At 40.6% G+C, this 25,666-nt stretch overlaps 1 protein-coding gene across 1 annotated transcript in view; it reads left to right on the top strand.

The window, feature by feature from the left end:
- Positions 1-25,666, top strand: part of LOC124803315 (methyl farnesoate epoxidase-like) — a 170,244-nt gene that overhangs the window by 134,391 nt on the left and 10,187 nt on the right. Inside the window, exons 7-8 of the mRNA XM_047264502.1 lie at positions 3,371-3,488; positions 10,181-10,322. Coding sequence (XP_047120458.1) covers positions 3,371-3,488; positions 10,181-10,322 — 260 coding nt within the window. The remainder of the gene's footprint in view (positions 1-3,370; positions 3,489-10,180; positions 10,323-25,666) is intronic.

The raw sequence follows: 25,666 nt of genomic DNA, 5'->3' as shown, positions 1-25,666 counted from the left end.
CTAGTTACAGTCGTACTGTTTACACTTTGTACATTTGGTTGTGCATACCTACGAATTTTATGGCTAGCATTAATGAGATCTTGTTGCCTTGACGATTCAGACAATTCCCGTATGGTTAGTACCAAATTTTCCATTGTTTTTATATATTTTTTTATAATGTCAAGTTCTTTTTGAAGTTCGTCATGCACGCTGTCTTCTATTCCCGCGTAGCACTTTTCACTCGCGATCTCGCGGCCGTTACACTCTATGTCACATTTACACTGTATTTGTAAATATTCTTGAGCATAACAGCGTGAATGGCACCATTTATGTTTAAACACGCATATTCTAACTCCATTTAGCACTGTTTCGTCACAAACAATACACTTGATTGAAATTAAGTCCTCAAAAACTGCAGAGCGGTTTAAAGTTACGTGTACACTTGCCGCCATATTGATACCCCCTCATTGTTTTGGGATCATTACTCCTCCTAGCTATAAGATACATTTCCCTTTTCTGTTTATCCCTTTAGTAAGCCATGGCTTTTTACGTGGTTTCTTACAATTGTATTTCACTGTTTGCTTATTAGGGAAACTGTTTTCAAATATACTCGCAAAGGTATCATGAAATAGGTTAAAATTTAAATTAGCATCATGTTCCCTGTACACCTAATCCCATTCTAAATTAGCATCATGTTCCCTGTACACCTCATCCCAGTCTAAGCGTTGCAAGCTTTCCCTAAAATTTGTGTTAAATCATTAATGGAACTCACTATTCCGGAGGACTGTTTTGCATTACTGTATGGAGCTATATCATTTACTGTAACTAGCTGTGCATCACAATCAGACAGACCATTCTTAATAGGAAACGTTTTTATTTGATTAAATTTATGTTGGTCTATGGAAACATTATCTATCAGGGTGCTGTTTTACTGTACCATCCAAGTAGAAAAATCAATAACTGATGTCAAATTAAAAGAACCAAGTAATACTACAAGGTCAAGCTTTCTATTGGACTCTTTCAGAAAATCCATGTTGAAATCTCCAAAAACAGTAATTTGCTTTCCTTTGTCTTACAGGTAGCACAACAAAGAATTCAAGTTTTTCAAGAATAGTTGAAAATTTCCCAATGGGGACCTATACATGGCTACAATTATAAAAGTGGATTTATTTAGTTTAAGCTCACATGCACATGCTTCTATGTGTTGCTCTACACAAAATTTTTTAGTTTTCAAATTTTTCACACTATGAGTGATTTTAACATATATGGCAACTCCTCCTCTCTCCATAGTGTCTCTCCTTACATGAGCTGAAAGCTTATATCCACCTTCATTTACCATTTCCATACCAGTGACTATATGATGTTCAGACAGGCATAGTACAGCTGTTCCATCCTCAGTTTCTAAATCTTCTATACAAACAGGAAGTTCATCTCTTTTGTTTTTTAATCCCCTGATATTCTGATGCAACATATTAACATTAATTTTTTACCATGCTTTTATGTGAATCTTGTGACATACTAACATTATTTTTCACTATACTGTTATGAGAATCTTGTGATATTTTCACATCTCTAGTACCTGCCTGCCTGAACTTTTCGTGAAGCTTAACTTCAATTGATTTAGGATGATTGGATACTAATCTTAGCCTAAAAAGTACTCCCATGAGCTACAGTGCCCCCCCCCCCCCCCCCCCTGCCTTAAAGATTCTGCTATCATCCCAGCCAGTTTACCCTTCCATTTCCTATTGAGATGCCATGTCTTGTGAAGTCCCACCTACCAATACCATCAACAGGAACCAAACCCATGCTTGACAAAGTAACTGTCCGAAGCACCTGATCTAGCTCTATATTGACCTTCCTGACAGAGCTGTTCAATTTGGGCCAGTCATACTGCATGAAAGCAGGAACCAAGCCAACATTTGTATGGTTCATTGCAGATGCTATTTTTACCGGGTCACACTCAATATTGTAGCCATGATCCCTGTCAATACTGTTTCCCGCTCCACCCACTACCACAACATGATCCTGCTTTGTAAAACCTTTGCACAATGATCCTACATCCTCTATCACTTGGCTAAGACACGCACTGGGCTTGAAAATACTTGTGACCTGTCACCTAATTTTTCCTGCAAAATCTGGCCCACACCTCTTCCATGGCTACTACCCGACAACAGAACTTTCCTCCTACTTTCTACTTTTTTTGCAAACAGTTGGTTTCCTAGTGAAAGTCTGTTGAGTGCTGACTACACTTACATCTACTTGAGCCTCTTCCTTAGCTGATTCAGATAGCAAGGCAAATCTATTGTTTGTGCCTATGATGAAACTGTCTGATACTGTTCTCTTTCTGTGGCCCCTGTTCTTTGCTACAACTTCCCACCTGTCTTCACCCTCCTACCTGCTTAACCTCATCAGTTCCTCCCTAGCACTATCCAGTTCAGCCTGAAGGGCTCTAATCTTCCCTTCCTGTTCCACTATTTTCCTACCCCTTGAACAAAATCTGCAATATCATGGAAGGAACCCATTTACTTCCCCAATTCCCATGCCACTACATTCACCCCAATGTAACCATCTGTCACAACAGCTGCACAAAACCCCAGAACTGCCTTTCCTACAGCAGCTCGAATACTTCTTGCTCATGGTTGTTTACAATATTTTTTACAAAATTTATCTAGGCAATAACAATAATATTCTATTAACTATAGATCACAAAAGCCACTAAAGTTATGTGGAACACTAATATATGCGTATATGTCAAAGACTGCTCTACTTCTACCAATTTCTGTAGTGGAAACACTTCTTTGCTACCAATCCCTGGTACCAAAAAGGAACTAGTTCCACCATTAAGTCTTGGCTTTCTCAGTTCGTACACCCACCCAGTTGTGAGCCCCCCTCCCCTCCCACCTACCCACCACCTGGTCAACTTGAGGTATTCCTTAGCTCAAATTTGGCCTCACCTTGCTTCCCCAGGTCCTTTCTCAAAAATATAAACCATCATTGCAGACAAAGGCTCCAACATTATCATGATGAATCTTAGTAAGTACCTGACAAAAGGCCTCCACCAACTATTTGACTTCAAAATCTTAAGATGTGATGTTAGCAGCTCCATGATAATCTACCTGAGTGTGCATAAGGGTGTAATTATTATAAAGAACAAAATCTCTTTAGCTGAATTACAATGTTCAGCTCTTTATTTATGTGTATATCCACTGTCTAACAAATAAAACTATATGATTAGCACTTGTCTTCATTTATTCTTTTGTTTGTATTCCATCCAACATTTCCCCCCGTCGTATATATATTTAGAAATTTTAAATAGTTTTGTAAATTCTTGTTTCCTTTTTGTGTTTCAATTTACTGAAAGTATATATGTGTTAATTTTCTTGTGTTTTAGGATGCCATATACTGAAGCAGTTCTAATGGAGATACAGAGAAGAGTAAACACTGCTCCTACCTCTGTTGCCCATCGAGCTGTTTTTGATACAGAACTCTTTGGATACAAAATACCAAAGGTAACAGAGCCTGATAGAAGGAATGGTTTTGGTAATAGTTTTATACCTAACATTTAGATACCATTCACAATATTTCTGAATGAACTGATGCCTTTGCACTCATGTTTCAGCCAGACTGAATGACGCTTGTATTTCACAACAGTTAATTTAAGGTCTACAGCTCACTGTCTAGTGGTTAGCATCACTGTCTCTAGATTTTGGGGACCCAGGTTTGATTACAAGCTGCCTCAGAGATTTTCTTTGCTTGAGGGTTGCATGTTTGTGTTGCAATAATAGTTTTATCTCATTATCGTGAACATGTACAGGTCACCGAAGTTGCGTCAAATAGAAAGACTTGCACAAGGCAGTTGAACAATCCTAGACATGGTCTCTCGGACAATAAAGCCATTCAATAATTTAATTTATGGAATTGTGGCCAACTGACTGACTCTCTCTGTCTCTCTGTCTCTCTCTCTCTCTCTCTCTCTCTCTCTCTCTCTCTCTCTCTCTTTCTGTGTCTCTCTCTCTCTGTCTCTCTCTCTCTCTCTCTCTCTTTCTGTGTCTCTCTCTCTCTCTCTCTCTCTCTCTCTCTCTCTCTGTCTCTCTTAAATGCTTTTCACTGACATGTCAATGAGTAACAAGTTATTTTTCAATTAGCTCTCCAAGTGGTGTTATCTATCAGTGAATATGAATAATATTTTTGCTTTTTCTTATTGCAAAGGCTAAGCTGCATTGCTAAAACCATTATTCAGTCTTCAGCTCATAATTTTGTTAAATCACTACCCTCTTCATGGCTTGAGAGATTTGTTCCCTATGTTTACCTGGTCACCTTTTACCAAGTAATTTGCCTTCAAAAATGCTTTTCACACACGTTACATCCAGGCATATGGCTAGAAAATTTTGTCAGTCTCTCATCTCTTTCCTTACAGCCTTCTTCATTTATTTTTGTTAGGACTTCTTGATTTGCTTCTCTATGGGTCCATTGAATTCTAAGTACTCTCATCCATATTCACACTTTCATTGCTAATTACCTTTTTACTTACTGTCCAGTTCTCACCATCACAGAGTAGCACACCACAGACAAAATATTTTGCAAATACCTTTCTTAGTCATGGATCAGCTCATTGAGAGACTTATCTTGACCTGGAACACTGATTCAGAAAACGCTGCTCACTTTGTAGTTTTCCATAGTGTGCTTGTTATGTCCAACACTGATTGCTTGCTAAATAGCAAAACTGTTTTATCTGTTCCATGTAACATATTCCAATTGTCATATAAGTGATGATATGCTGACCACTCTTGCCTGTTAGTAACAGTTTTGTTGTTTAAGCATTTACATTAACTTTACACTATTATGATGTGACTGCCATCACTTTTTGTATTATGTTCACATTCTTTTCTGTGGCCACCACTACAGCATTACAACGAATCATTTGCAATGGACTGTTCCTCAGTTTAACTGATTCTTTGTTGTTCTCTTTTTTAAGATGTTAGGCCTTTTCTCAATTAACATGCAATATATCACTTCTGGCTGCAACAGTCAGTGATTGCTGGTCATTATTGTGAGCAACTGCATTGATTCCCTGCCTTTGGGGGTCAGGAACTGTTCTCACACCTATAGATAAGTGTCTAGTTTTTGCTTAATCTAGCTGAAGGATGGTGGCCTGGCCTGACCTGACAATTTTCAAAGGTGAGTGTTTCCTACAGAAGGCTATTATTTCCTAATACCCTTTGGAAAACAAACTTCTGAACATGTCAGTAGGCAGCAGCACTTTACAGCAGTACTATGAATGTTAAAAGGGAATGGCCAACTGCAGTGCCTACTTGCTGCTCTGGAGGCTAATTGGCCCAAGGGCCTGCATATTAAAATAATTTTATGGAGCAGGTGGGAGTTGGAAAATTAAAGGAGTCAGTTGGAAGTGCTTTTGGAGGAAATTTGGAGCCCTCTGAGGTAGAGGTGGTGTGACTGTGTGTGTTTTGGAAGTCTGTAGTCAGGGATCAGTAAAGTTCTCTCAGTGTGGAAAGTTTAGAAAGTGTAGACAGATGGTTAAGGAAAAAGCCATCTAACAGAGTTCTGAGCATCTTGTTATCTGGGAGTGTTATCTAATGAATGACATGGATCTGACTTTCGAAAATCCTTATTAGCTTGTACGCCAACATGATAGGTACAATAAGCTGTAACATCACATTCAGAAAAGTCCCAAGACCAGGAAGATTACTTACACCACTATGTCCCCTAACTACAGCTACTGTAAACCAATCATTTAATGTATGTAGTTCTTGTATATGTCCATGCAATTTTTTACTTTAGACTGTTTTCCTGTGTTCTTTACAGAAAAGATTGTAGATATCAGTTGGTGACAGTTTAGCAACTGAGTGCAGTGTCTGTTGTCCAATCCAGTGGTCAGAAGTGGGAGCTTTTGAAAAGCAGTCAGACTGCTACAGGGTATTAGTTAGTGGTACAGCAGAAGCAACTATTTTAACCCCATCTTTTGTGTCAAGGCAAGGCAGGTAACCCTTATTTAGCTGGACAGCACATGTGTGACAGTGCACAGAAATTATTCAAGTCTGTCAACAAAATTTTCAAGATAAGTCTATGGAATAACACATTGTGTGATATGTCTTGCACACCACATAGCACTAAGAGTCTGTTGACTCTGGCCATGGCTGCAAATGGAACTTCACCAGGTGATATGGAAGGTCCAAGATCACAAAAAGCAGGAACATTTCGAACACACTGAACAACTGTGGTAAAAACAGACAGCCCTACTTCACACATTTCTTAATTTTAGTTTCCTTGCAATATCATGGGCGCTTGTATAGCTCCCACCTTTCCATTCCATTCCATTCCAGTTTTAAAAAATCCAATTTTCTGTGTTGAATGCATTTTTTACACCGATATAAGTTACAAACTCAGAGAGTTCACTTTCATTATTCTTTCTGTGTCATCTGTAATGTTAAAACTGTTTGCCTAGTTGCCTTCATCAGCATACTATACTCATGGCTCGCATTAGCATATGCATAACAATAATAATAATTATTATTATTATCATTTTGTTTTAATTTGGAGCATGCAATTATTGTTATTGCTATCATCTGATGTGTCAACAGCCTGTCAGTATTTTGCTGGCCTGTGTGTCATTTAAAGAGCCTCTGTGAGCTCGTAACATACGTCAAAAGCTACCTCTGGTCGCAACAGTTGGTGGGGGGGAGGGGGGGGGGGAAATCAAGAACACTGTTAGCTGTTGCTGGGAATGCCACTTCTTAACTCTCTCTCACTGAGCCTAGCTTGTGTTTTGGCAAGCTCTGTGGCTTGCATTTGTTACCATCTGTGGGATTCATTAGAATGAACAAAAATGGAAGTTCCTGGATGCAGCAACATGTAAAATATGGAAAAGGCAACCACTCACCTATAGTGGATCAAGTGGATTGATGTGTGGTGCACAGAAACACAAGTATTCACACTAGCTTTCAAGCACTAGCTCTTTCTCTAGCAGAAGTATATACACTCACACACACACAACTACACAGGCACCCAAACACACACTTAGTGGCCATGGCAAGACCGGTTATCAATACTCTATTACTGAAAGCAGTGCCTGAGCTGATGGAAGTGGGGAGGGGCAGTGAAAGACACACCGTTGGGTGGCTTGCGGAGTATCAATGTAGATGTAGATGTAGGGGGTAGTGGGAAAGAGACAAGTCTTAGGACAGATGACTCTGTGGATGCACAACAAGTCAAATGGAGTACATGGGAGGGGAAAGGAAGAGGGGTAAAGAGAGAGAGAAGTGATGATGAAGAGGGAGAAAGGGAGGTGATAGTGAAGGGCAAGGGGTTGAAAAGGGGAGAGAGGGTGGGGGGAAAGGAAAAGAGAGGGAGGGGGGGAGAATGTGTGTGTGTGTGTGTGTGTGTGTGTGTGTGTGTGTGTGTGTGTGTGTGAGAGAGAGAGAGAGAGAGAGAGAGAGAGAGAGAGAGAGAGAGAGAGAGAGAATAAGAATGAGAATTCCTGCATGGGTTGGGGAGGAAGAGTGGTGGGAGAAGGCAGTGCTTGATCTGCATGGAGAAGGAGTGGTTTGGACAGAAGAGAGAAGGGGAAAAGATAAGGGGAAGTGATGGGAACAAATTAGTGGAGGTTGGGGCATTGCAGGAGTGCAGGATGTATGTATGTTGGAAAGACAGTTCCCATCTGCATAATTCATAAAAAGTTGTGTTGTAAGGAGGTATCATAATGGCCTGCAGAGTGAAGCAGCTGTTGATGTCATTTCGTGTTTAGGTGTGCAGCATATTTAGCAACTGGATGGTCAGACTTGTGGTCCGGCCAGAGTTTGGTGATGGCTATTCATGTAAGTAGACAGCTGGTTGTTTGTCATGCTCACTTAGAATGGGGTACTGTAATTGCAGCATAGCTCACACATAACATGGCTGCTTTCTCATGTGGCCCTGCCTTTCATTGAGTAGGAAATGCCTGTGACTGACTGTGGTTGAAAGTGGTGGGCAGGTGTATGAGACAGATCTTGCACCAGGGCTGACCACAAGGGAATGACCCACAGGGTGGCAGTATTGGAAATAGGATTGGAATAGGGATGAGCATAGGCAAGCATAAACTGAGCGGGTGGCAGAACACTATTTTGGGAGATGTGGAAAAGATTTTGAGTAGGATATCCCTCATTTCATGGCAAGAGATAGTCAAAGTGTTGGTGGAGGATGTGGTTGAGCTTTTTAATGTCAGGATGACACTGGGTGATCAGAGGAGTGGCTGGTTAACAGGTTTACTAGTGTTACAGGAGCAGAATGGGTGATTTGTTTTTGATAAGCCGGATAGGGTCTGTAGGTAAAGGCTCTGGTAAGGTTATCAGTTAATTTTGATAACTGCCTTCCACTGAAGTTGCAGTATCTGTGGATGGAAAGGCTGTAAGAAAGAGGCTTTTGATGTGGGATGAATGACAGCTGTCAAAGTGGAGGTACTGTTGGCGATTGGTGCACTTGATGTGGACACATGTATTTGTGGAGCCATCCGAGAGGTGGAGATCAATTCAATAGATTTATATAACAGTCTGCGCCCAACTGTCAGATATGTCCAGTCTTGCTGTAAGAATCTTAATCCAGAAATATAGTATGACCTCCAATGTCTGCTAAAATCTGTGGGCCAATCAAAATACTTCACTTGTGAATCAAGTCTCCCTTCTTCAACATCACAGGTTTTAATGAACATAAAGTAAATACAAATAAACCACAGAAAAAATTGAGTCTGGAATTAGATTTCTAGAACTGGATATCTCTTGGCAGTTAAAGTACTCAAGAGATTTACTGAATAACTCAAATGTTATTGTTGTGAGAACACTGCAACTTTGTCAGCCTGGGTAAGCACTCTAACATGAACCACTCTCTCTGTCTAGTATGTGCTGTTGGTTCAAACACACAGCAGGCACAACATGTAGTTGCATAAAGACCACACTATCACACTATGTTAGGAAAATAGACAGGTCCATGTGCAAGCCAAATGTCAACATCTAGGAATAACAGAGTCCAAATCAATGTCAAAAATACTAAGTAGACCAAGGTCATCATAAATAAGCCCACTGTAAAGCATGTAGCACATGTCAGTGAGCTTAGACAAATTATGAAGCTAAAATGGTCTGGTTTGTTGGAATCCTTACAGTTGCTGGTGTTGTTACCCATAATGAGTTTGTGCCAGTGAATGTATCACTCTGTAATGTGCCTGGTGACCTCATGTGATGCATAATCCATTGATATATCCACTGGATTACAAGACCATCTCTTCTTTTTGTTTCACCCTCTTCTTTGCATACTCACCTACTTCTTAGTATCAATAAATGCAATCATCCAGGTGCCCAACTGCAATTGGCTGCCATGTTTCAATGGAGAGGGATTTCTGCTGTAGTGAACAACCACTGCCAACCCACTACCCTACAATGTTTCTTTACACATCAACAATAATAACTATAGCAACCTACACAACAACATCTTCCAGGCTTCCCCCCTCTCATGATTACCCCCTATATCTAAACATAAACAAAGCTTCCTGATTCACTGTGATTTTTATGGCAATATTTTATAAATTGTGCATGTCTTTAAAAAAGAACTAGCACATTAAACTGTTACAGAATTTTAACTGCAAATTAATATAACTACAATGTTTCATCTTATATAACTGTATATGAATTCACTCACCATTTTAATCATTACACTTCTTAACACTATTCACGACTTTCATTCTTCTAAATTCTAGACTAATATGAACAATACTTTGCGTCAGATACTCCAGTGACAAAGGAAAAATAAACGCACTGAAAATTACATTCATTAGTATGTGGAAGGTAGTGAAGATGTGTAACTTTATATATGGAGCTTCTTTTTCTTAGAAGATACTGCCTAAGCATTGTAAGAGTGAACATGTTTCATATTTTCCTTCAGAAATGTCATGTAAATACTACATTCAGTGCATGGTTGGAATGATTTTTCAATTTTTATTCATGGTTTACTATTCAAATTGCTCTATATTTATGCTTCCAAAAAATAATCATCATTTTCTTTTAATTCTTGTGTGTGTGTGTGTGTGTGTGTGTGTGTGTGTGTGTGTGAGAGAGAGAGACAGAGAGAGAGAGAGAGAGAGAGAGAGAGAGAGAGAGAGAGAGAGACTTGACACAGGAAATTTATTTTGAAATCAAGTAATATGTCCTGTATATTTCAGGGAACAACAATTCTAGTTAGCATATGGAGTGTACACATGGATAAACAACACTGGGGAGATCCCGAAAACTTCAGACCAGACAGATTCATTGGAAAAGATGGAAAGATAAAACACGATACCTGGTTTCTTCCTTTTGGATTAGGTATGAGGAAAAATATTAAACTACTTGTAGAAGCACTTTGAAGGCAGTTTGTTTATTGCCATATGTGGTTTGCTTCTTTTATTTGTGATGATGCTTCACGAGTTTAAATAAAACTAGTTTGTAGCTTTTATTCGTTATAGTTTTCCAGTTCTATTTATGAAATTTTGCTTACATTAAACAGCATTGCACATTCTGCAGAATTTTATAAAATGTGACCCATTTATTCCTTGTATCTGTACATCAATGGGCAAAGGGCATTTTTAAAGGAAGGAATGGATGTCGGTGTTGCTTCCTGTTTCTGTAATGGAAGGCTGCTTAACCTCACATTTAAGCTTATACAGGGTGCTTTTTCTAAATGGAGACAAACTGGAAGAAATTATCCCTGAGAGGATTAGGAGCAAAAAAGGTCATAAGGACATTTGACCAAAAATGTGTTACAAGGAAAGTACATGCACTACGAAGGTGGAGATCAAAGATCTTTGATAGTGGCTCTGGTATCAGGACCAGACATGTGGTCCACTAGTGTGAGGCAAGCCAAGCAACCATGTGGAACATTCACCACAGAACCTGCCACTATCAGGGAATTACCTCCATGGCAACAATTTTGTCACTGGTTTGTCTCATAGGCCACTACACTGCTGGGATTTCTGTCATCCATTCTATTCACAGATGAGGCTATCTTTATGAAGGACAGCATTGTGAACCTTCACAACAACCACCTGTGTGCATCAGAGAATACCCACAGTATAATGGTGGTGAACCATCAATACTGGCACAGCCTCAATGTGTGGGTGGGGATTGTTAACAGCCATCTTGACGGCTCAGTCATCCTTTCACAAAGCCTTACCAGCAAGGGCATATCTGGACTTCCTGTTGGTGAGTCTGCCTCCCTCACTAGAAGACATGCTTGTGGTGGCGCAAAAGGTAATGTGGCTACTAATTATGGTGCTTCAGCTAACTGTCCTCTGGAATGTGGACTTAAAACACTAGTAAAGACAAACATTATCACTTGCACCGTGTGTTCATATATGTGCTATCAATCACTGAAATACACACTGTCAAAGATCTTTTATCCCTACCTTCAAGTGGATGTACCTCCCTTTGAACACATTTTCAGCCATATGTCCATATGACCTTTTTCTCCTTATCCTTTCAGGGATTTTTCCTGCAGTTTGTACTCATTTAGCAGAATCAACCTGCTTAAGCATTAACACAGAGTAACAATAAAAATTGGCAATTCTGATTAGTGTTTGCAAGGTTTCTCATTTTGGGACATTAAATTCTAATCTCTCTTCCTTTCTTTCTAAATGACTAATGCAATTTAAGAGGCTGAATTTTGTCTTTTTCTATTTTGATTTTGTTCTAACTAGGAGCACAAAGAAACACACCATAAGGGAGATACAATTTATTGGGTTACAAAGTGACAACAGCAAGAAAACAGTGTAGATAAAGTCCAGAGTGGCAACAATAACAATACAGTGAAGGTGGTTAAATGTCTTAAAAATATTAACAACTGAAGGCCTGGGGGCCTGTGATTTTCTTTGTAAAGATCCTGTCCCAATCAGGCATCATTGGTGTAATGCATTGCATGCATGGCAGGCCAGGTGATGGCAGTCAGCGACTGTGCTGTCCCTGGCAGCCACCTTATGTAGTTACAGGCATGTCACTTGAATTTCAGTGAGAACTACACTTGCTGTAGTGGCTCGTCTTATACCCACTGTGGGCAGCAGGTGTAATAACCAGAGAGTTATTACAAAAAGATCAGGCATCACCATCCAGTGACTGGAGAGACATCCATGGCATCCAGTGACTGGAGAGACATCCATGGCATCTGTCCAGATGAAGACAAAGCAGGTCCTCCTGGTCGAATGAGGGGTCAGGGCTCATGGGGAGCCAGGACTAGGCATCTATATTTGCATGATGTGACATGGGATGAAAATGGGTCTCACAATTGTACAGAACAAAGCCCAACACTGAAGATGATGAGTGGCTTTGTCTGATAAGGACACGGAGAGGCTGAACAGGAAAACCGAGGGCTTATAATTTACAACTAAATGAAATTTTCACTATAATAGAACACATGAATTTTTTTAAGCTGTAGACAATAGCAAGAGCTTTTTTTTCTAACTCAGAATAATGTTGCTGAGCTGAGTTGAGTGTTTTTGAGTCAGAGGCAGTAGGCTCTTTGGAGCTATCTGATTGACGATGGGCCAGGACGACTCTGACCTCGTACCCAGATGCATCCATAGCCAGGACCAGATGCTTGTCAGGTTGAAATGTTCCAAAACACGGAGCAGAGTGAAGATGATACTTAAGCTGTACAAAAGTATGCTCACAAGCTGGAGACCAAATAAAAGGAGAACATTTCTGAAGCAACAGGAGCAAGGGGTGGGCAGTAAAAGTCAGTCTGGAAACAAACTTGTGATAGTATGCCACTTAGCCGAGTTCCCTTAGATTAGACAGATAAGGCAAAGCAATAATGGCAGCCACATATTGCTTCATGGGACACATGCCTCAGTGAGATTACATTTGAGGTGCACAGCCTGTAGAACAGTAAACAAAGAATGGAAATCATGTAGCTGATCCTCTGTGGTAGCACCTGCCACAACGATATAATCAAGATAGTTAATGCAACGAGGGACAACAGTCATAACCTGTTCTAAAAAATGTTGAAAGGTGGCAGGTGCGCCAGTGACCCTAAACATTAGCTGTTGATACTGATAGTGGCTGAAAGGCGTATTAACTGCAAGCAACTATTTTGATGCCTCATTCGTTGGTCTGGCTTTGGCCAAGTTGATATTTGGAAAGAATTTAACCCCAGACAACTTTGCATACAAGTGCTCCAGGCATGGCAGAGGGTACACACCTGCAACTGACTGTGCATAAATAGTGACCTTGAAGTTGCCACAGAGCCAAAGCTGACTTGATGGCTTTTTACAACCACTAAGGATGTAGGCCATTTGCTTGAAGAAATTAGTCTAATCCCAACCAATGTCAAGCAATCAAGCTCCATCTTAACATGGTTGCATAAAGCTACTGGCAGTGGCTGTACCCAAGAAAAGCAAGGGCAGGTGGAGGGTCTGAGAGTGTTGTGTGCAAAGAAATTGTTTGCACAACCTAATCCTGGGGGAAACAGATCCAAAAACTAAGAACACAAAGAATCCAATTCATGATAAAGCACTTGATCTGACATCAGATGCACAGCATCCATAAAAGAAAAACCAAAATCAGCAAAGGCTTCTAACACAAAAAAAATTTCGGCACTCACGTCGTTAACCACTAAGCATGTAATGGAACAGACAGCTGATTTGTAAACTGTGTGGGCCATGAGCTGGCTGACAATAGGGATCTGCTGTTTGTTGTAGCTTACCAATCGATGCTCGACTGTGCCAGTGGCAGGGACCTAAGCCTGTTGTATGTCTGTGAGTTGAGCAGGGACATGGCAGCCCCTTGTCAACTTGTAGAATTAATAACTGATCCATCACTTGTGCTTCAATGAAAAGTTTGTTCTGGCCTAGAGGTACAGAAAACACAATGATAAAACAGTGTGAATATTGATATTTATTGTATCCCGCAATGACTCCTGGGGAGGCAGAGATTGACATATTCCTGCTATGTGATCTTTTTACATTTATGGCAAGAAGCCCACTTCTTGGGGCAGGCTGCCCACTGATGCTGTACAAAACAACAGAGACATGAAGGAAGTGGTGATCACTGTTCCTGCTGCTGGCAACACGTTTGTCTGAGTCAGCCCAGGTGGTTTGTTTGTACTGTGGTGACCAACTCTTCCCACAGCATGCTAGACTCCATGCACTGGGCAGCAAGTTCTTAACAACATGGGCCCATGGTGTGGAAGACCTGAAACAACTGTGCAGTATTCCTCCAGTGTGAGGTCCTCAAACTGAAGGACCTGATGCACCTAATTATCATAGCTCTGACCATGGTGTCCACAAGAAACCCCCGAGACTTAGCTGTGATGAATTATGATTGAGGTTGTCATGCAAGCTCAATACAATAGTTGTGGCTGTATCTGATATTGGTAGAATTCAACATGCACAGTGACCACATGTGTACAATTACACTGATTGGGGAAATTAAACTATACGTATCATGAAAAGAAAGTTATTCTGGTTCTTGTAGAGGAACTAACTGGTACAATAAGTGATACATACAAGATTGTATCCATAATAAGAGAAGAGCTTGACAGACTTTTTCATTGATCACTCAGAACAGCACAAATGTTGGCGAAGCCGCTTCTTGTAAGCATCCACAGATTGATCACGGGGGGAGGGGGGGGGGGGGGTTGCTTGCACCTGGGTTAATATAGCTATCAACCATTGCAACTTAACCATATGCACCTACTGATGTTGAAGAAGTGACTTGAGTAAAGCTTCCATGGAAGAGCCAAATAGTTGAAAATAACAGAACACAGAAGCCAAAACGCAAGAAAAGTTCACCCTCACTCATCACCACTTGGATTCTAACTAGAAATGCAATGAAACACATAGCCATAAAAAAGGTACAGTCTATTGGGTAATTGAGTAAATACACAAAAAATACAGTGTAGACAGAGTCATGGAGTTATAACAACAACAATATAGTGAAGGCAGTTACACCTCTTGAAAACATTAACAACTGCGTGCACAAAGGCCTGTGGTTGTCCATCAGATGTCACTGGTGTAGTGCTACGTGCACATGGTAGACCAGGTGACGGTGGTCAGTGGGGGTGCAGATTGAATGCTGGCATCCACTATGCTTGCTATACCAATAGCACCACATTGCTACATTTTTCTACTATTTTCTTTTGTTCCCTAAATGTGAAATTTCATTTTCTTCTTGCTTATTATATGAGAATTACTGTGCTGGAGAAGCCGCTGTGTATATTCTAGACAAGCATTATGAATTTTCTTGGGTTATCAGCCAATTCAAGGCAGCATTCTGCAGCAATGTTTCAATAAGTTTTCTACATGTTATCTTCAGGCGAAGATGACAGGTCTGAAGATAAGTTGTTGAAACATTACTGCAGAATCATGCCTTGACTCAGCTGATAACCCCAGAAGACTTCATCACTGAGATTCACCGAGAAAGTCTTAATTTGTGTGAAGCATTATGAGTCACTTATACTTTTTTCCTTGTTAAAGTTCTGTGAATATTACATTATATTATGTGAATAATATTCTATGGATCCCAAGGAGGTTAACATTCTGGGATACAGAAAAATATCAGTGACGTATATTTTATTGAAGTGAAACACAAAATAATAATTTAACTATGTTCAGCATTATAGTATTACAGTGCTAATTCTAAGTATACTCTAATATAACTACTTAACTCCGAGTTCCTGTGATGACACACTTCGATTGAATACAAGAGGTTGCCCAACAGAAAACTAATTTCCACTTAAACTCTACTATTTACCCACATGACCTATATTCTGACACACTGTTGTATACATATGTACCCATGAATTGTACTCATTTTTGTACTTAAGTTAAACTGTTGCACTCTTTGTAGGGACAGACGCATGTCACAAGGACCACATGCTGGTGACCGTCTCCCTGGAGGAGGAAACAGTGTGCTTTATACAGAGCCACATTAGCATTCTACATCAGTAGCTGATAAGCTTGTCTTCCCTCACATATAGTCACCTGTGCCCTCAGTGATTCATGACGCTGCTCATACAGGGGATTTAAACATTTGTCACTGTAGGTATTGCACAGGACTCTTGACTGCAGCATTCAACATTTCGTTGCCCCATATTACTGCCTTACTTGAGTAACTAGTAGGATATCACCTCCTTCCCTAGATTTTGTAAGTAAAGAAGGGTGTCCTGGATGGACTGAACCAGCTTTTCTGTTGTGTACATGCAATGGACTACTTTAATGCCCACCTTAAGAATTCCCTACTCGTATGGCATGTGACTCTCAATTATACCAACAGGTCAAACTGTCAGGTGGCCAAGGTAGTCCTCTTCTGCATTAACTCATTCATAAAAAGATATATGTAATTGCTGACATAATATTTTCTGAAAAGATAATTTATAAGTGAGATCTGGGGCAATCTTCATCTTGTATTGCAGAAATGTGAAACATGACTGAGCTTTTTGAGCATCCTAGGTATGAGATAGATCTATGTCTGAGCAAGAACTGGAATCAATGCCAGACGTGGATCTTTGGTGGCTTTGTGTCATGTAGTTGATTTACTAAAACTGTCCACATGCTGGGTTAAGCAATCAGATGGAATGACTGGGGATTAGACTTGAACCTATAGATTTGGTACACCTTGAGGCTCACTATTAGATGCACAGTGGTGGTTTACAAACCTCTGCACAGAGGCTGGCGATGGGACTGTACAGAACTGTTGTGTGTGTAACACCCTCATGATCAATACTTCTAAGATCTCTAGACATTTGGTCCATGATGATCCATGTAACTGACACTCATAATAGAGCCAAGATAAACCACTTAATAAAAACTCTTTGAGACATGTGGCTAAGGCAATTTATGACATTCACATTAAAAATTGTGTAACTCATGACCCTTTTGGTGGACTGTAAATGTGCTTCATATTGTGTAAATGTATGCATAAAGTTTTGTAAGATAAAACTAGTTCAGATAAGTAGCAAAACATAATATAATGAAATTGTCCATGATATGAATTCAGTAAGCCGAAGATGCTGTTAATTGCAATAGCTGTGCTGATCACCATGGTTTTGGGATTAGTGGCTTTGAAAACCAATCCAACAACTAAGAATTATGTAGCATGGGGATGCAGTCTTTCTTATCAAGTTTTAAATCTGTATATCAAAGCAGTAATGAAGAAGTTAAGACAAAAGTTCAGAAGTGGGACTAAAACTGAATGTGAAAGGATATCAATGATAAGATTAATGATGACACTGACAGCCTCTGAGAAATGAGCAAGAATTGTTGGACTCACTGAATGGAATGAACATTATACTGAGCACAGAACATGAATTGATAGTAAACCAAAGACATACTGATGTACTAAGTGAGCAGCAGAAACAAGATTAGTAGTAATCTTAACATGAAAATTGGCAACCATGTAGTACACAAAGTGAAGGAATTCTACCTTGGAAGTACAATAAAATGACAGATGAAGCAAGAGGATGTAAGAAGCCAGGCTACCACAGGCAAAGAGCTTTTTGACCAAAAGAAGTATGCTAGGATCAGATATAGACCTTAAATTGAAAAAGAAATTTTTGAGAATGTTTACTGAGAATGCTTTGTATGAAAGTGTATAGTGGACTGTTGGAAAATCAGAAATGAAAGCAATCAAAATATTTGAAATGTGGTGTTACAGAAAGATGTCGAAATTTAAGAGAATTGGTAAATCAAGAGGACTTCCACACTTTCCTCTGCTGCCACCTTGTACAGTAGTTTGTTGGATTTTCATGTTTGCTCTTTTGTAAATATATCAATGAATAAGTACGGGGTACGGGGTGTTCAAAGAGTCTCTCCGCAGTGCTGTATGATTGTTAGCTGCACATGCCGTATGCCACAGTGAATATACAAAAATGAAACTCACTGCAGTATCATTGTGCATTTATTGTTTCATTGAAAAATATGGGACTCACAATCCAGCGTCTAGAAATTGCAATCCAAACTTCTATTTTCACAGAATGAAGTGGTTCCTCATGACTACACAGTGGATTTGCAGTACTCCACATGCGAGAATTTGTGAGTTCATGTGTCCAGACAAATGAAATGATGCCTCATCAGTGAAAAATGTTTCATTTTGTTGAACGAAATTTTTGAACCATTGACAATAACGCAGTTTCTTGCCATGATCAGTATTTTTCAGTTCTTGCATGACTGTCACTTTGTATGGGAAAAGCTCTAATTTTTTCCTTACAGCTGTGTGGGCCATTCCGACACTAACATCAATTTCCTGGGTGATATTTCTTACTGACTTGTTTGGATTCATGGACATTTTATCAGAAATATTGAGTAGTTTATCCTCAGACAAAATTCTAGGATGACCACTTCTCGGTGCATCTGTCACTGAACCCGTACTTTGAAATTTGTTAATCAAATCTCGCACAGTATCGCGATGTGGGAGTGTTGTTTGTGCCAACTTTGAACACTTGTTCGACTAAAAGCACACGTTCTTTAATGGTTAGCATTTTAACACTGACAAAAACGAAACAAATGAACAGAGGAACTAAACTCAAACGTTCACGTCAACACGTATCGCCACACACCAATGATACTACTGACGCTGGCTGAGATAAATGAAACAATGGAATGTTGGGAGAGTCCACTTGAAGGGAAGTAACCCAGGCAGGTGAACAATCATACGGCACATGCGGCTAACAATCATACGGCACTGCAGAGAGACCTTTTGAACATCCTGTAGTATGGCGTATGTGAATTTCATTCATCACAGTCATCATTGCATTGTCTTAGAGTGCTTACTGGAGTCAATATCCAGTAGGTTGTGGACCCAAGAAGAGATTAGTGAAGTTTCGACATTGATAAAGTACTGTTTGTTCAAAAACTGATAAATTAATATTGCTCGTAGCTGTGTGAAATCAATTGTCATGATCGATATTGTGATTTTTACTTGCAAAGTTATCATATTTTGCATATGTTCAATGTGGTGCTGTCGTATTTTTGTTAATAAACTTTTGAGATTTATTTGTTGAACTACCTGAACGTATTTATGATGGTTTTCGGTGAACAATTAATGTTTAATTTTGAAAAGTTGACAGGCATGGCTATCTTCAATAACTGGAAGTATACAAAGGAAATGTACTGAAACACAATGGACTGTGAGAAACAACTGCTGGTGCTAATGAAAATCCAAAGAATGTACAGAAAGCATTATCCAAAATATATTTAACTGTAAATTCACCTATATATTCGAAACTTCATGAAGCAATTACTGCTACAGAAGCATGGCAAAATTTACAATCAGCATTCAAAGATAAGAGTTTATCTACTTACTTTTGGCTGTTACAATACTCAATGAATGCACAATTGGCTTCTGGGATGTATTTGTCAAAAATTATATCACTTTCTCAACAAATTCAGAGCACTGGTAATAAAATGAGTGATGATTATATAGGCCTAGCTGTGATCATGCTAAGTGAACTTATCTGAAGATTTCCAGTGCTTGATCATAGCAACTGAGAATTTGGGCTTCAATTTAGTGAGTTATTGGTTATTGTAGAATCAATGAAACACAAATTGGCTTTGACAGATGAGATTATAGATTTGGCACTGGCAGCTAGTAAAGAAAACAGTAAACACCATAAGTTGAAAATCAACTGCAATATATGAAAACCCAAGTCGTTTAAATGTTATAAATATCAGAAAGTTAGACATAAAATGGGTGAGTTTAGAACTAAGAAGAAACCAAATAAATCTTCAGATTGTGGTCATACCACGAAAGCTGAAAATGAAAATGCATTAATGGCTCTAACTGCATCTTCACATGATGGAGATGGCTGATATGTAGATTCCAGGGGTAAAAGAGACTCATTTAACAATTTCCAATTGGCCACAATTGCAAAAGTTACAGTAGCAGATAACTGCAATCTTGAGCCAAGTGCAGGGGGCAAAATTCATCTTGAAGTTACTTATGATGATAAAAATAAGCAGATAACCATTAATGATGTAGCTTGTGTTCCAGGCCTTGGATGTAACTTGCTGTCAATTAGTCAAATGACAAGATATACATTGCGCACAACCTATTCCTAAACCACCATGCAGAAGAACAGGAACTCTACTTGGCACACTGCACATTGATCCTTATGGCTCTGTGGAAGGAGCACACTATTTCTTACTTTTACCGACAAAAAAGTCAATTGATTATGGGCTAAACTCAGCAAAAGAAGTCTCTGATGCTTTCATTGAGTTTAAAGCATGAGTAGAAAATGAAATTGGTTGAAAAATTAAAATAGTTCAAACAGATAATGGAAAAGAATTTGTTAATCAGCATATGAAGTCATTCTTAAAGGAGAATGAAATCTAATATGGACTAACAATTCCTTACACACCAGGACAAAATGAAGTTTCAGAATGCCTGAACCAGTTTATCATTGAAACGGCATGACTGATGTTGACAGACGCAGGACTATGCAATCATATTTTGGGCTGAACCCATTAACAGTAGTGCTTGTGTCGTCATAATTGCTGTCTGCTTCACATCTGCTGTGCAGCAAACTACGTTAATTTAAGTATTAACTGTGTTTTTCTTACTTGTCATTTTTTTTCTGTGTGTTTTTGCTTTTAGGAAGCTTTAATTTTTGAGTACTAGTAATAGTGTTCCATAGATTTCGTGTTTGTTTTGAATACAGTCCAGAGACAGGTAGCGCTTATTTTCTTTGTTTCCAACAAGAAGTGTCTAGTAACCACAGTTCAGTCAGCTTTCAGCTGCCTTTAGCGAATTAGCAGTATAGTTAAAAGTTGATTAACTCTCTACAGCAAATTGTTGATTTCTTAGGATGGATAGGACGTGTGACTGCTGTGTATGGATGCAGGAGGAGCTGGCCACTGTTCACGATGACTGAACGTGTTGATGGCCGCGGTCAGCTGTCTTCAGGCTGCTGCCTCAGAGTGTAGAGGCAGTGGGGAGTCTGGTGCGTCGCATGGTACACCCCAGGTGTTACATGTTTCACCCATGGTCCCTGCTGTCGAGACATCTTCACGGGTACCGGGCGCGGTTGGGCCACTCTCTCCCCAAGGGGAGTGGTGTGTTCAGTGGCATTCGCATCGCACAAGGCAGAGGGTCAATGTGGAGGCTGGCTGTGATTGGGAGCTCCAATGTTAGGCGGGTGATGGAGCCCCTTAGGAAATAGTGGAAAGGTCAGGGAAGAAGACCAGTGTTCACTCTGTCTGCTTGCCGGGGGGTCTCATCCGAGATGTGGAGGAGGCCCTGCCGGTGGTGATAGAGAGCACTGGATGCACCCGACTGCTACTTGTTGCTCATGTCACCACCAATGACTCCTGCCGTCTGTGTTCAGAGGTCATCCTCAGTTCATACAGGCAGTTGGCGGAGTTGGCGAAGGCAGAAAGCCTCGCTCGCGGGGTGGAATCTGAGCTAACTATTTGTAGTATCATTCCCAGGACCGATCGCGGCCCTGGTTTGGAGCCGAAAGGAAGGCTAAACCAGAGGCTCAGACGATTCTGCGGAGGTGTAGGGTGCAAATTTCTTGGCCTGACAAGACGCCTCCTGAGATGCGACAAGGTAGTAGTAAGCAAAATGCAACAGGGAATAACAATATTAATGTGGTAATAGTAAACTGCAGGGGCATCTATAGAAAGGTACCAGAACTGCTCTCATTAATAAACAGTCACAATGCCCACATAGTACTAGGGCCAGAAAGTTGGCTGAAAACAGATGTAAACAGTAATGAAACTCTGAATGTATACCGCAGGGACAGGCTGGACAGTGAAGGGGAGGCGTGTTTATAGTGATAAAAAGAGCAATAGTATTGAAGGAAATTGACGGAGATCTGACATGTGAAATAATTTGGGTGAAGGTCATGGTTAAAGCAGGCTCAAACATGGTAATTGGTTGTCTATATAGGACCCCTGGCTCAACAGCTGTTGTGGCAGAGCAACTAAAGGAAAATTTGGAAAATATTTCAAGTGGATTTCCTGACCATGTTATAGTTCTGGGTGGAGATCTTAATTTGCCAGATATAGACTGGCAGACTCAAACGTTTATAATGGGTGGCAGGGACAAAGAATCCAGTGAATTTTTTTTAAGTGTGTTATCTGAAAACTACCTTGAGCAGTTAAACAGAGAACCGACTCGTGACAATAACATATTAGACCTTCTGGTGACAAACAGACTCAAACTATCTGAAAAAGTTAATGCAGAACAGGGAATCAGCAATCATAAAGTGGTTACTGCATTGACAATTTCAGCGGTAAATAGAAATATTAAAAAAGGTAGGAAGATTTTTCTGTTTAGCAAAAGTGACAAAAAGCAGATTTCAGAATACTTGATGGCTCAACACAAAAGTTTTATCTCAAGTACAGATAGTGTTGAGGATCAGTGGACAAAGTTCAAAACCATCGTACAATATGCATTAGATGAGTATGTGCCAAGCAAGATCATAAGAGATGGAAAGGAGCCAACGTGGTACAACAACCGAGTTAGAAAACTGCTGTGGAAGCAAAGGGAACTTCACGGCAAACATAAACATAGCCAAAGCCTTGCAGACAAACAAAAATTACACGAAGCGAAATGTAGTGTGAGGAGGGCTATGTGAGAGGTGTTCAATGAATTCGAAAGTAAAGTTCTATGTACTGACTTGGCAGAAAATTCTAAGAAATTTTGGTCTTATGTCAAAGCGGTAGGTGGATCAAAACAAAATGTCCAGACACACTGTGAGCAAAATGGTACTGAAACAGAGGATGACATACTAAAGGCCGAAATACTAAATGTCTTTTTCCAAAGCTGTTTCACAGAGGAAGACTTTACTGTAGTTCCTTCTCTAGATTGTCGCACAGATGACAAAATGGTAGATATCAAAATAGATAGAGTGTGCTCCCTGCCGCCGTTGGATAAGCAGCTGCAGCAGCAAGTCGTATACCCCTAGCTTACTTATTTGTTACATAGTTTAATTCTTAATTTCTTTGCGTGTTTTTGGGTACTTGCATTGTTTAATTCATAAATTTTGGGCGTATTATAGTATTTGAAAGTTGTAGCATCGTGCTTTAGTGTTTACTACGTAGATTCTTACTTAAATTGCATGTGAGTTTCGTATAGGAGGTGCAGTTTCGAGTTTTAGTTACTGTAACCGTAAATTCAGGCAGATTGTAGCACAGTTGTTAGACATTTGTACAGGTTAGTTAATACATTCTTTGCGTGTTTCTTTGTGTTATCTAGGCACGGACTCGTGTTTCAGTAACTGTTGTTCAACATCGATTAGAATGGACAGGGACTGTGATTGCTGTGTTCGGATGAGGGCTGAGTTGGCATCCCTTCGCTCACAGCTGCAAGCGGCGCTGACTTCGGTCACGCAGCTTGAGGCTGTTGCCAATGGGCACCACTGTGGGGAGCCGGACTTGGGTATCACGGGGATGTCAACCTCGTCCCGTCTGTCCCCAGATCGGTCTGCCGCTGTGGTTGCCCCGGTTGCTGCCTGCAGTGGGGCTGAGCCCTTGCCTGTGGTTGATTGGGAGGTCGTCCAAGGTGTGGCAGGCAGCGAAAGACGTCCCCGGAGGCTGATCAGAAAGCCTCCCCGGTGCGTCTGACAAACAGGTTTCAGGCACTGTCTCTGTCTCAGCCAGATGCAGCTGCCTGCCCTGTTTCAGAGGATGATTCTCAGCCTTCAAGGTCCGGGCAATCACAGAGGGTGGGCTTATTGGTAGTTGGGAGCTCCAATGTTAGGCGCGTAATGGGGCCCCTTAGGGATATGGCGGCTAAGGAGGGGAAGAAATCCAGTGTGCACTCCGTGTGCATTCCGGGTGGAGTCATTCCTGACGTGGAAAGGGTCCTTCCGGATGCCATGAAGAGCACAGGGTGCAGCCAGCTGCAGCTGGTGGCACATGTCGGCACAAATGATGTGTGTCGCTTTGGATCTGAGGAAATTCTCTCTGGATTCCAGCGGCTATCTGATTTGGTGAAGGCTGCCAGTCTTGCTTACAAGATGAAGGCAGAGGTCACCATCTGCAGCATCGTTGACAGAACTGACTGCGGACCTTTGGTGCAGAGCCGGGTGTAGGGTCTGAATCAGAGGCTCAGACGGTTTTGCGACCGTGTTGGCTGCAGATTCCTTGACTTGCGCCATAGGGTGGTGGGGTTTCGGGTTCCGCTGAATAGGTCAGGAGTCCACTACACTCAGCTGGTGGCTACACGGGTAGCGGAGGCTGTGTGGCGTGGACTGGGCGGTTTTTTAGGTTAGAAGGCCTCGAGAAAGTACGGGGTGGGCTGCAATCTCAAAGGGTGCATGGAAAATACAGGACGTGCTTGGATCAAGGAACAGTCGGAATTGTAGTTATAAATTGTTGTAGTTGTGCTGGGAAAGTCCCTGAGCTTCAAGTGCTAATAGAAAGCACAGAAGCTGAAATTGTTATAGGTACAGAAAGCTGGCTAAAGCCTGAAATAAGTTCTGCAGAAATTTTTACAAAGTCTCAGATGGTGTTCAGGAAAGATAGATTAGGCAGAATTGGTGGTGGAGTGTTTGTGTCTGTCAGTAATGGTTTATCTTGTAGTGAAGTCGAAGTAGATACTCCATGCAAATTGGTATGGGTGGAGGTTATACTTAACAGCCGAACTAAGTTAATAATTTGCTCCTTCTACCAACCCCCAGACTCCGCTGATATAGTTGCTGAACAGTTCAGAGAAAATTTGAGTCTCGTAACAAATAAATACCCCACTCATACGGTTATAGTTGGTGGGGACTTCAACCTTCCCTCGATATGTTGGCAAAAATACTTGTTCAAAACCAGTGGTAGGCAGAAAACATCTTCTGAGATTGTCCTAAATGCTTTCTCCGAAAATTATTTCGAGCAGTTAGTCCACGAACGTGAATTGTAAATTGTTGCGAAAACACACTTGACCTCTTAGCCATTAACAATCCAGAGCTGACAGAGAGCATCATGACTGATACAGGGATTAGTGATCACAAGGTCATTGTAGCTAGGCTCAATACCGTTTCTTCCAAATCCACCAGAAACAAACGCAAAATAATTTTATTTAAAAGAGTGGATAAAGTGTCACTAGAAGCCTTCCTAAGATACAATCTCCATTCCTTCCGAACTGACTATGCAAATGTAGAAGAGATATGGCTCAAATTCAAAGATATAGTAGCAACAGCAATTAAGAGATTCATACCTCATAAATTGGTAAGAGATGGAACTGATCCCCCGTGGTACACAAAACAGGTCCGAACGCCGTTGCAGAGGCAACGAAAAAAGCATGCAAAGTTCAGAAGAATGCGAAATCCCGAAGATTGGCTAAAATTTACAGACGCGCAAAATTTGGCACAGACTTCAATGCGAGATGCCTTTCATAGGTTCCACAACGAAACATTGTCTCGAAATTTGGTAGAAAATCTGAAGAAATTCTGATCATATGTAAAGTACACAAGCGGCAAGATGCAGTCCATACCTTTGCTGCGCAGTGCCGATGGTACTGTTACCGGCGACTGTGCCACTAAAGCGGAGTTACTGAACGCAGTTTTCCGAAATTCCTTCACCAGGGAAGACGAATGGAATATTCCAGAATTTGAAACACGAACAGCTGCTAGCATGAGTTTCTTAGAAGTAGATACCTTAGGGGTTGTGAAGCAACTCAAGTCGCTTGATACGGGCAAGTCTTCAGGTCCAGATTGTATACCGATTAGGTTCCTTTCAGATTACGCT

Source organism: Schistocerca piceifrons, chromosome 1 (assembly GCF_021461385.2).
Source record: "Schistocerca piceifrons isolate TAMUIC-IGC-003096 chromosome 1, iqSchPice1.1, whole genome shotgun sequence".
Classification (NCBI taxonomy): domain Eukaryota; kingdom Metazoa; phylum Arthropoda; class Insecta; order Orthoptera; family Acrididae; genus Schistocerca; species Schistocerca piceifrons.
The sequence above is the reverse complement of the archived record's forward strand: the minus strand, read 5'-3'. Positions and strand labels throughout refer to the sequence as shown.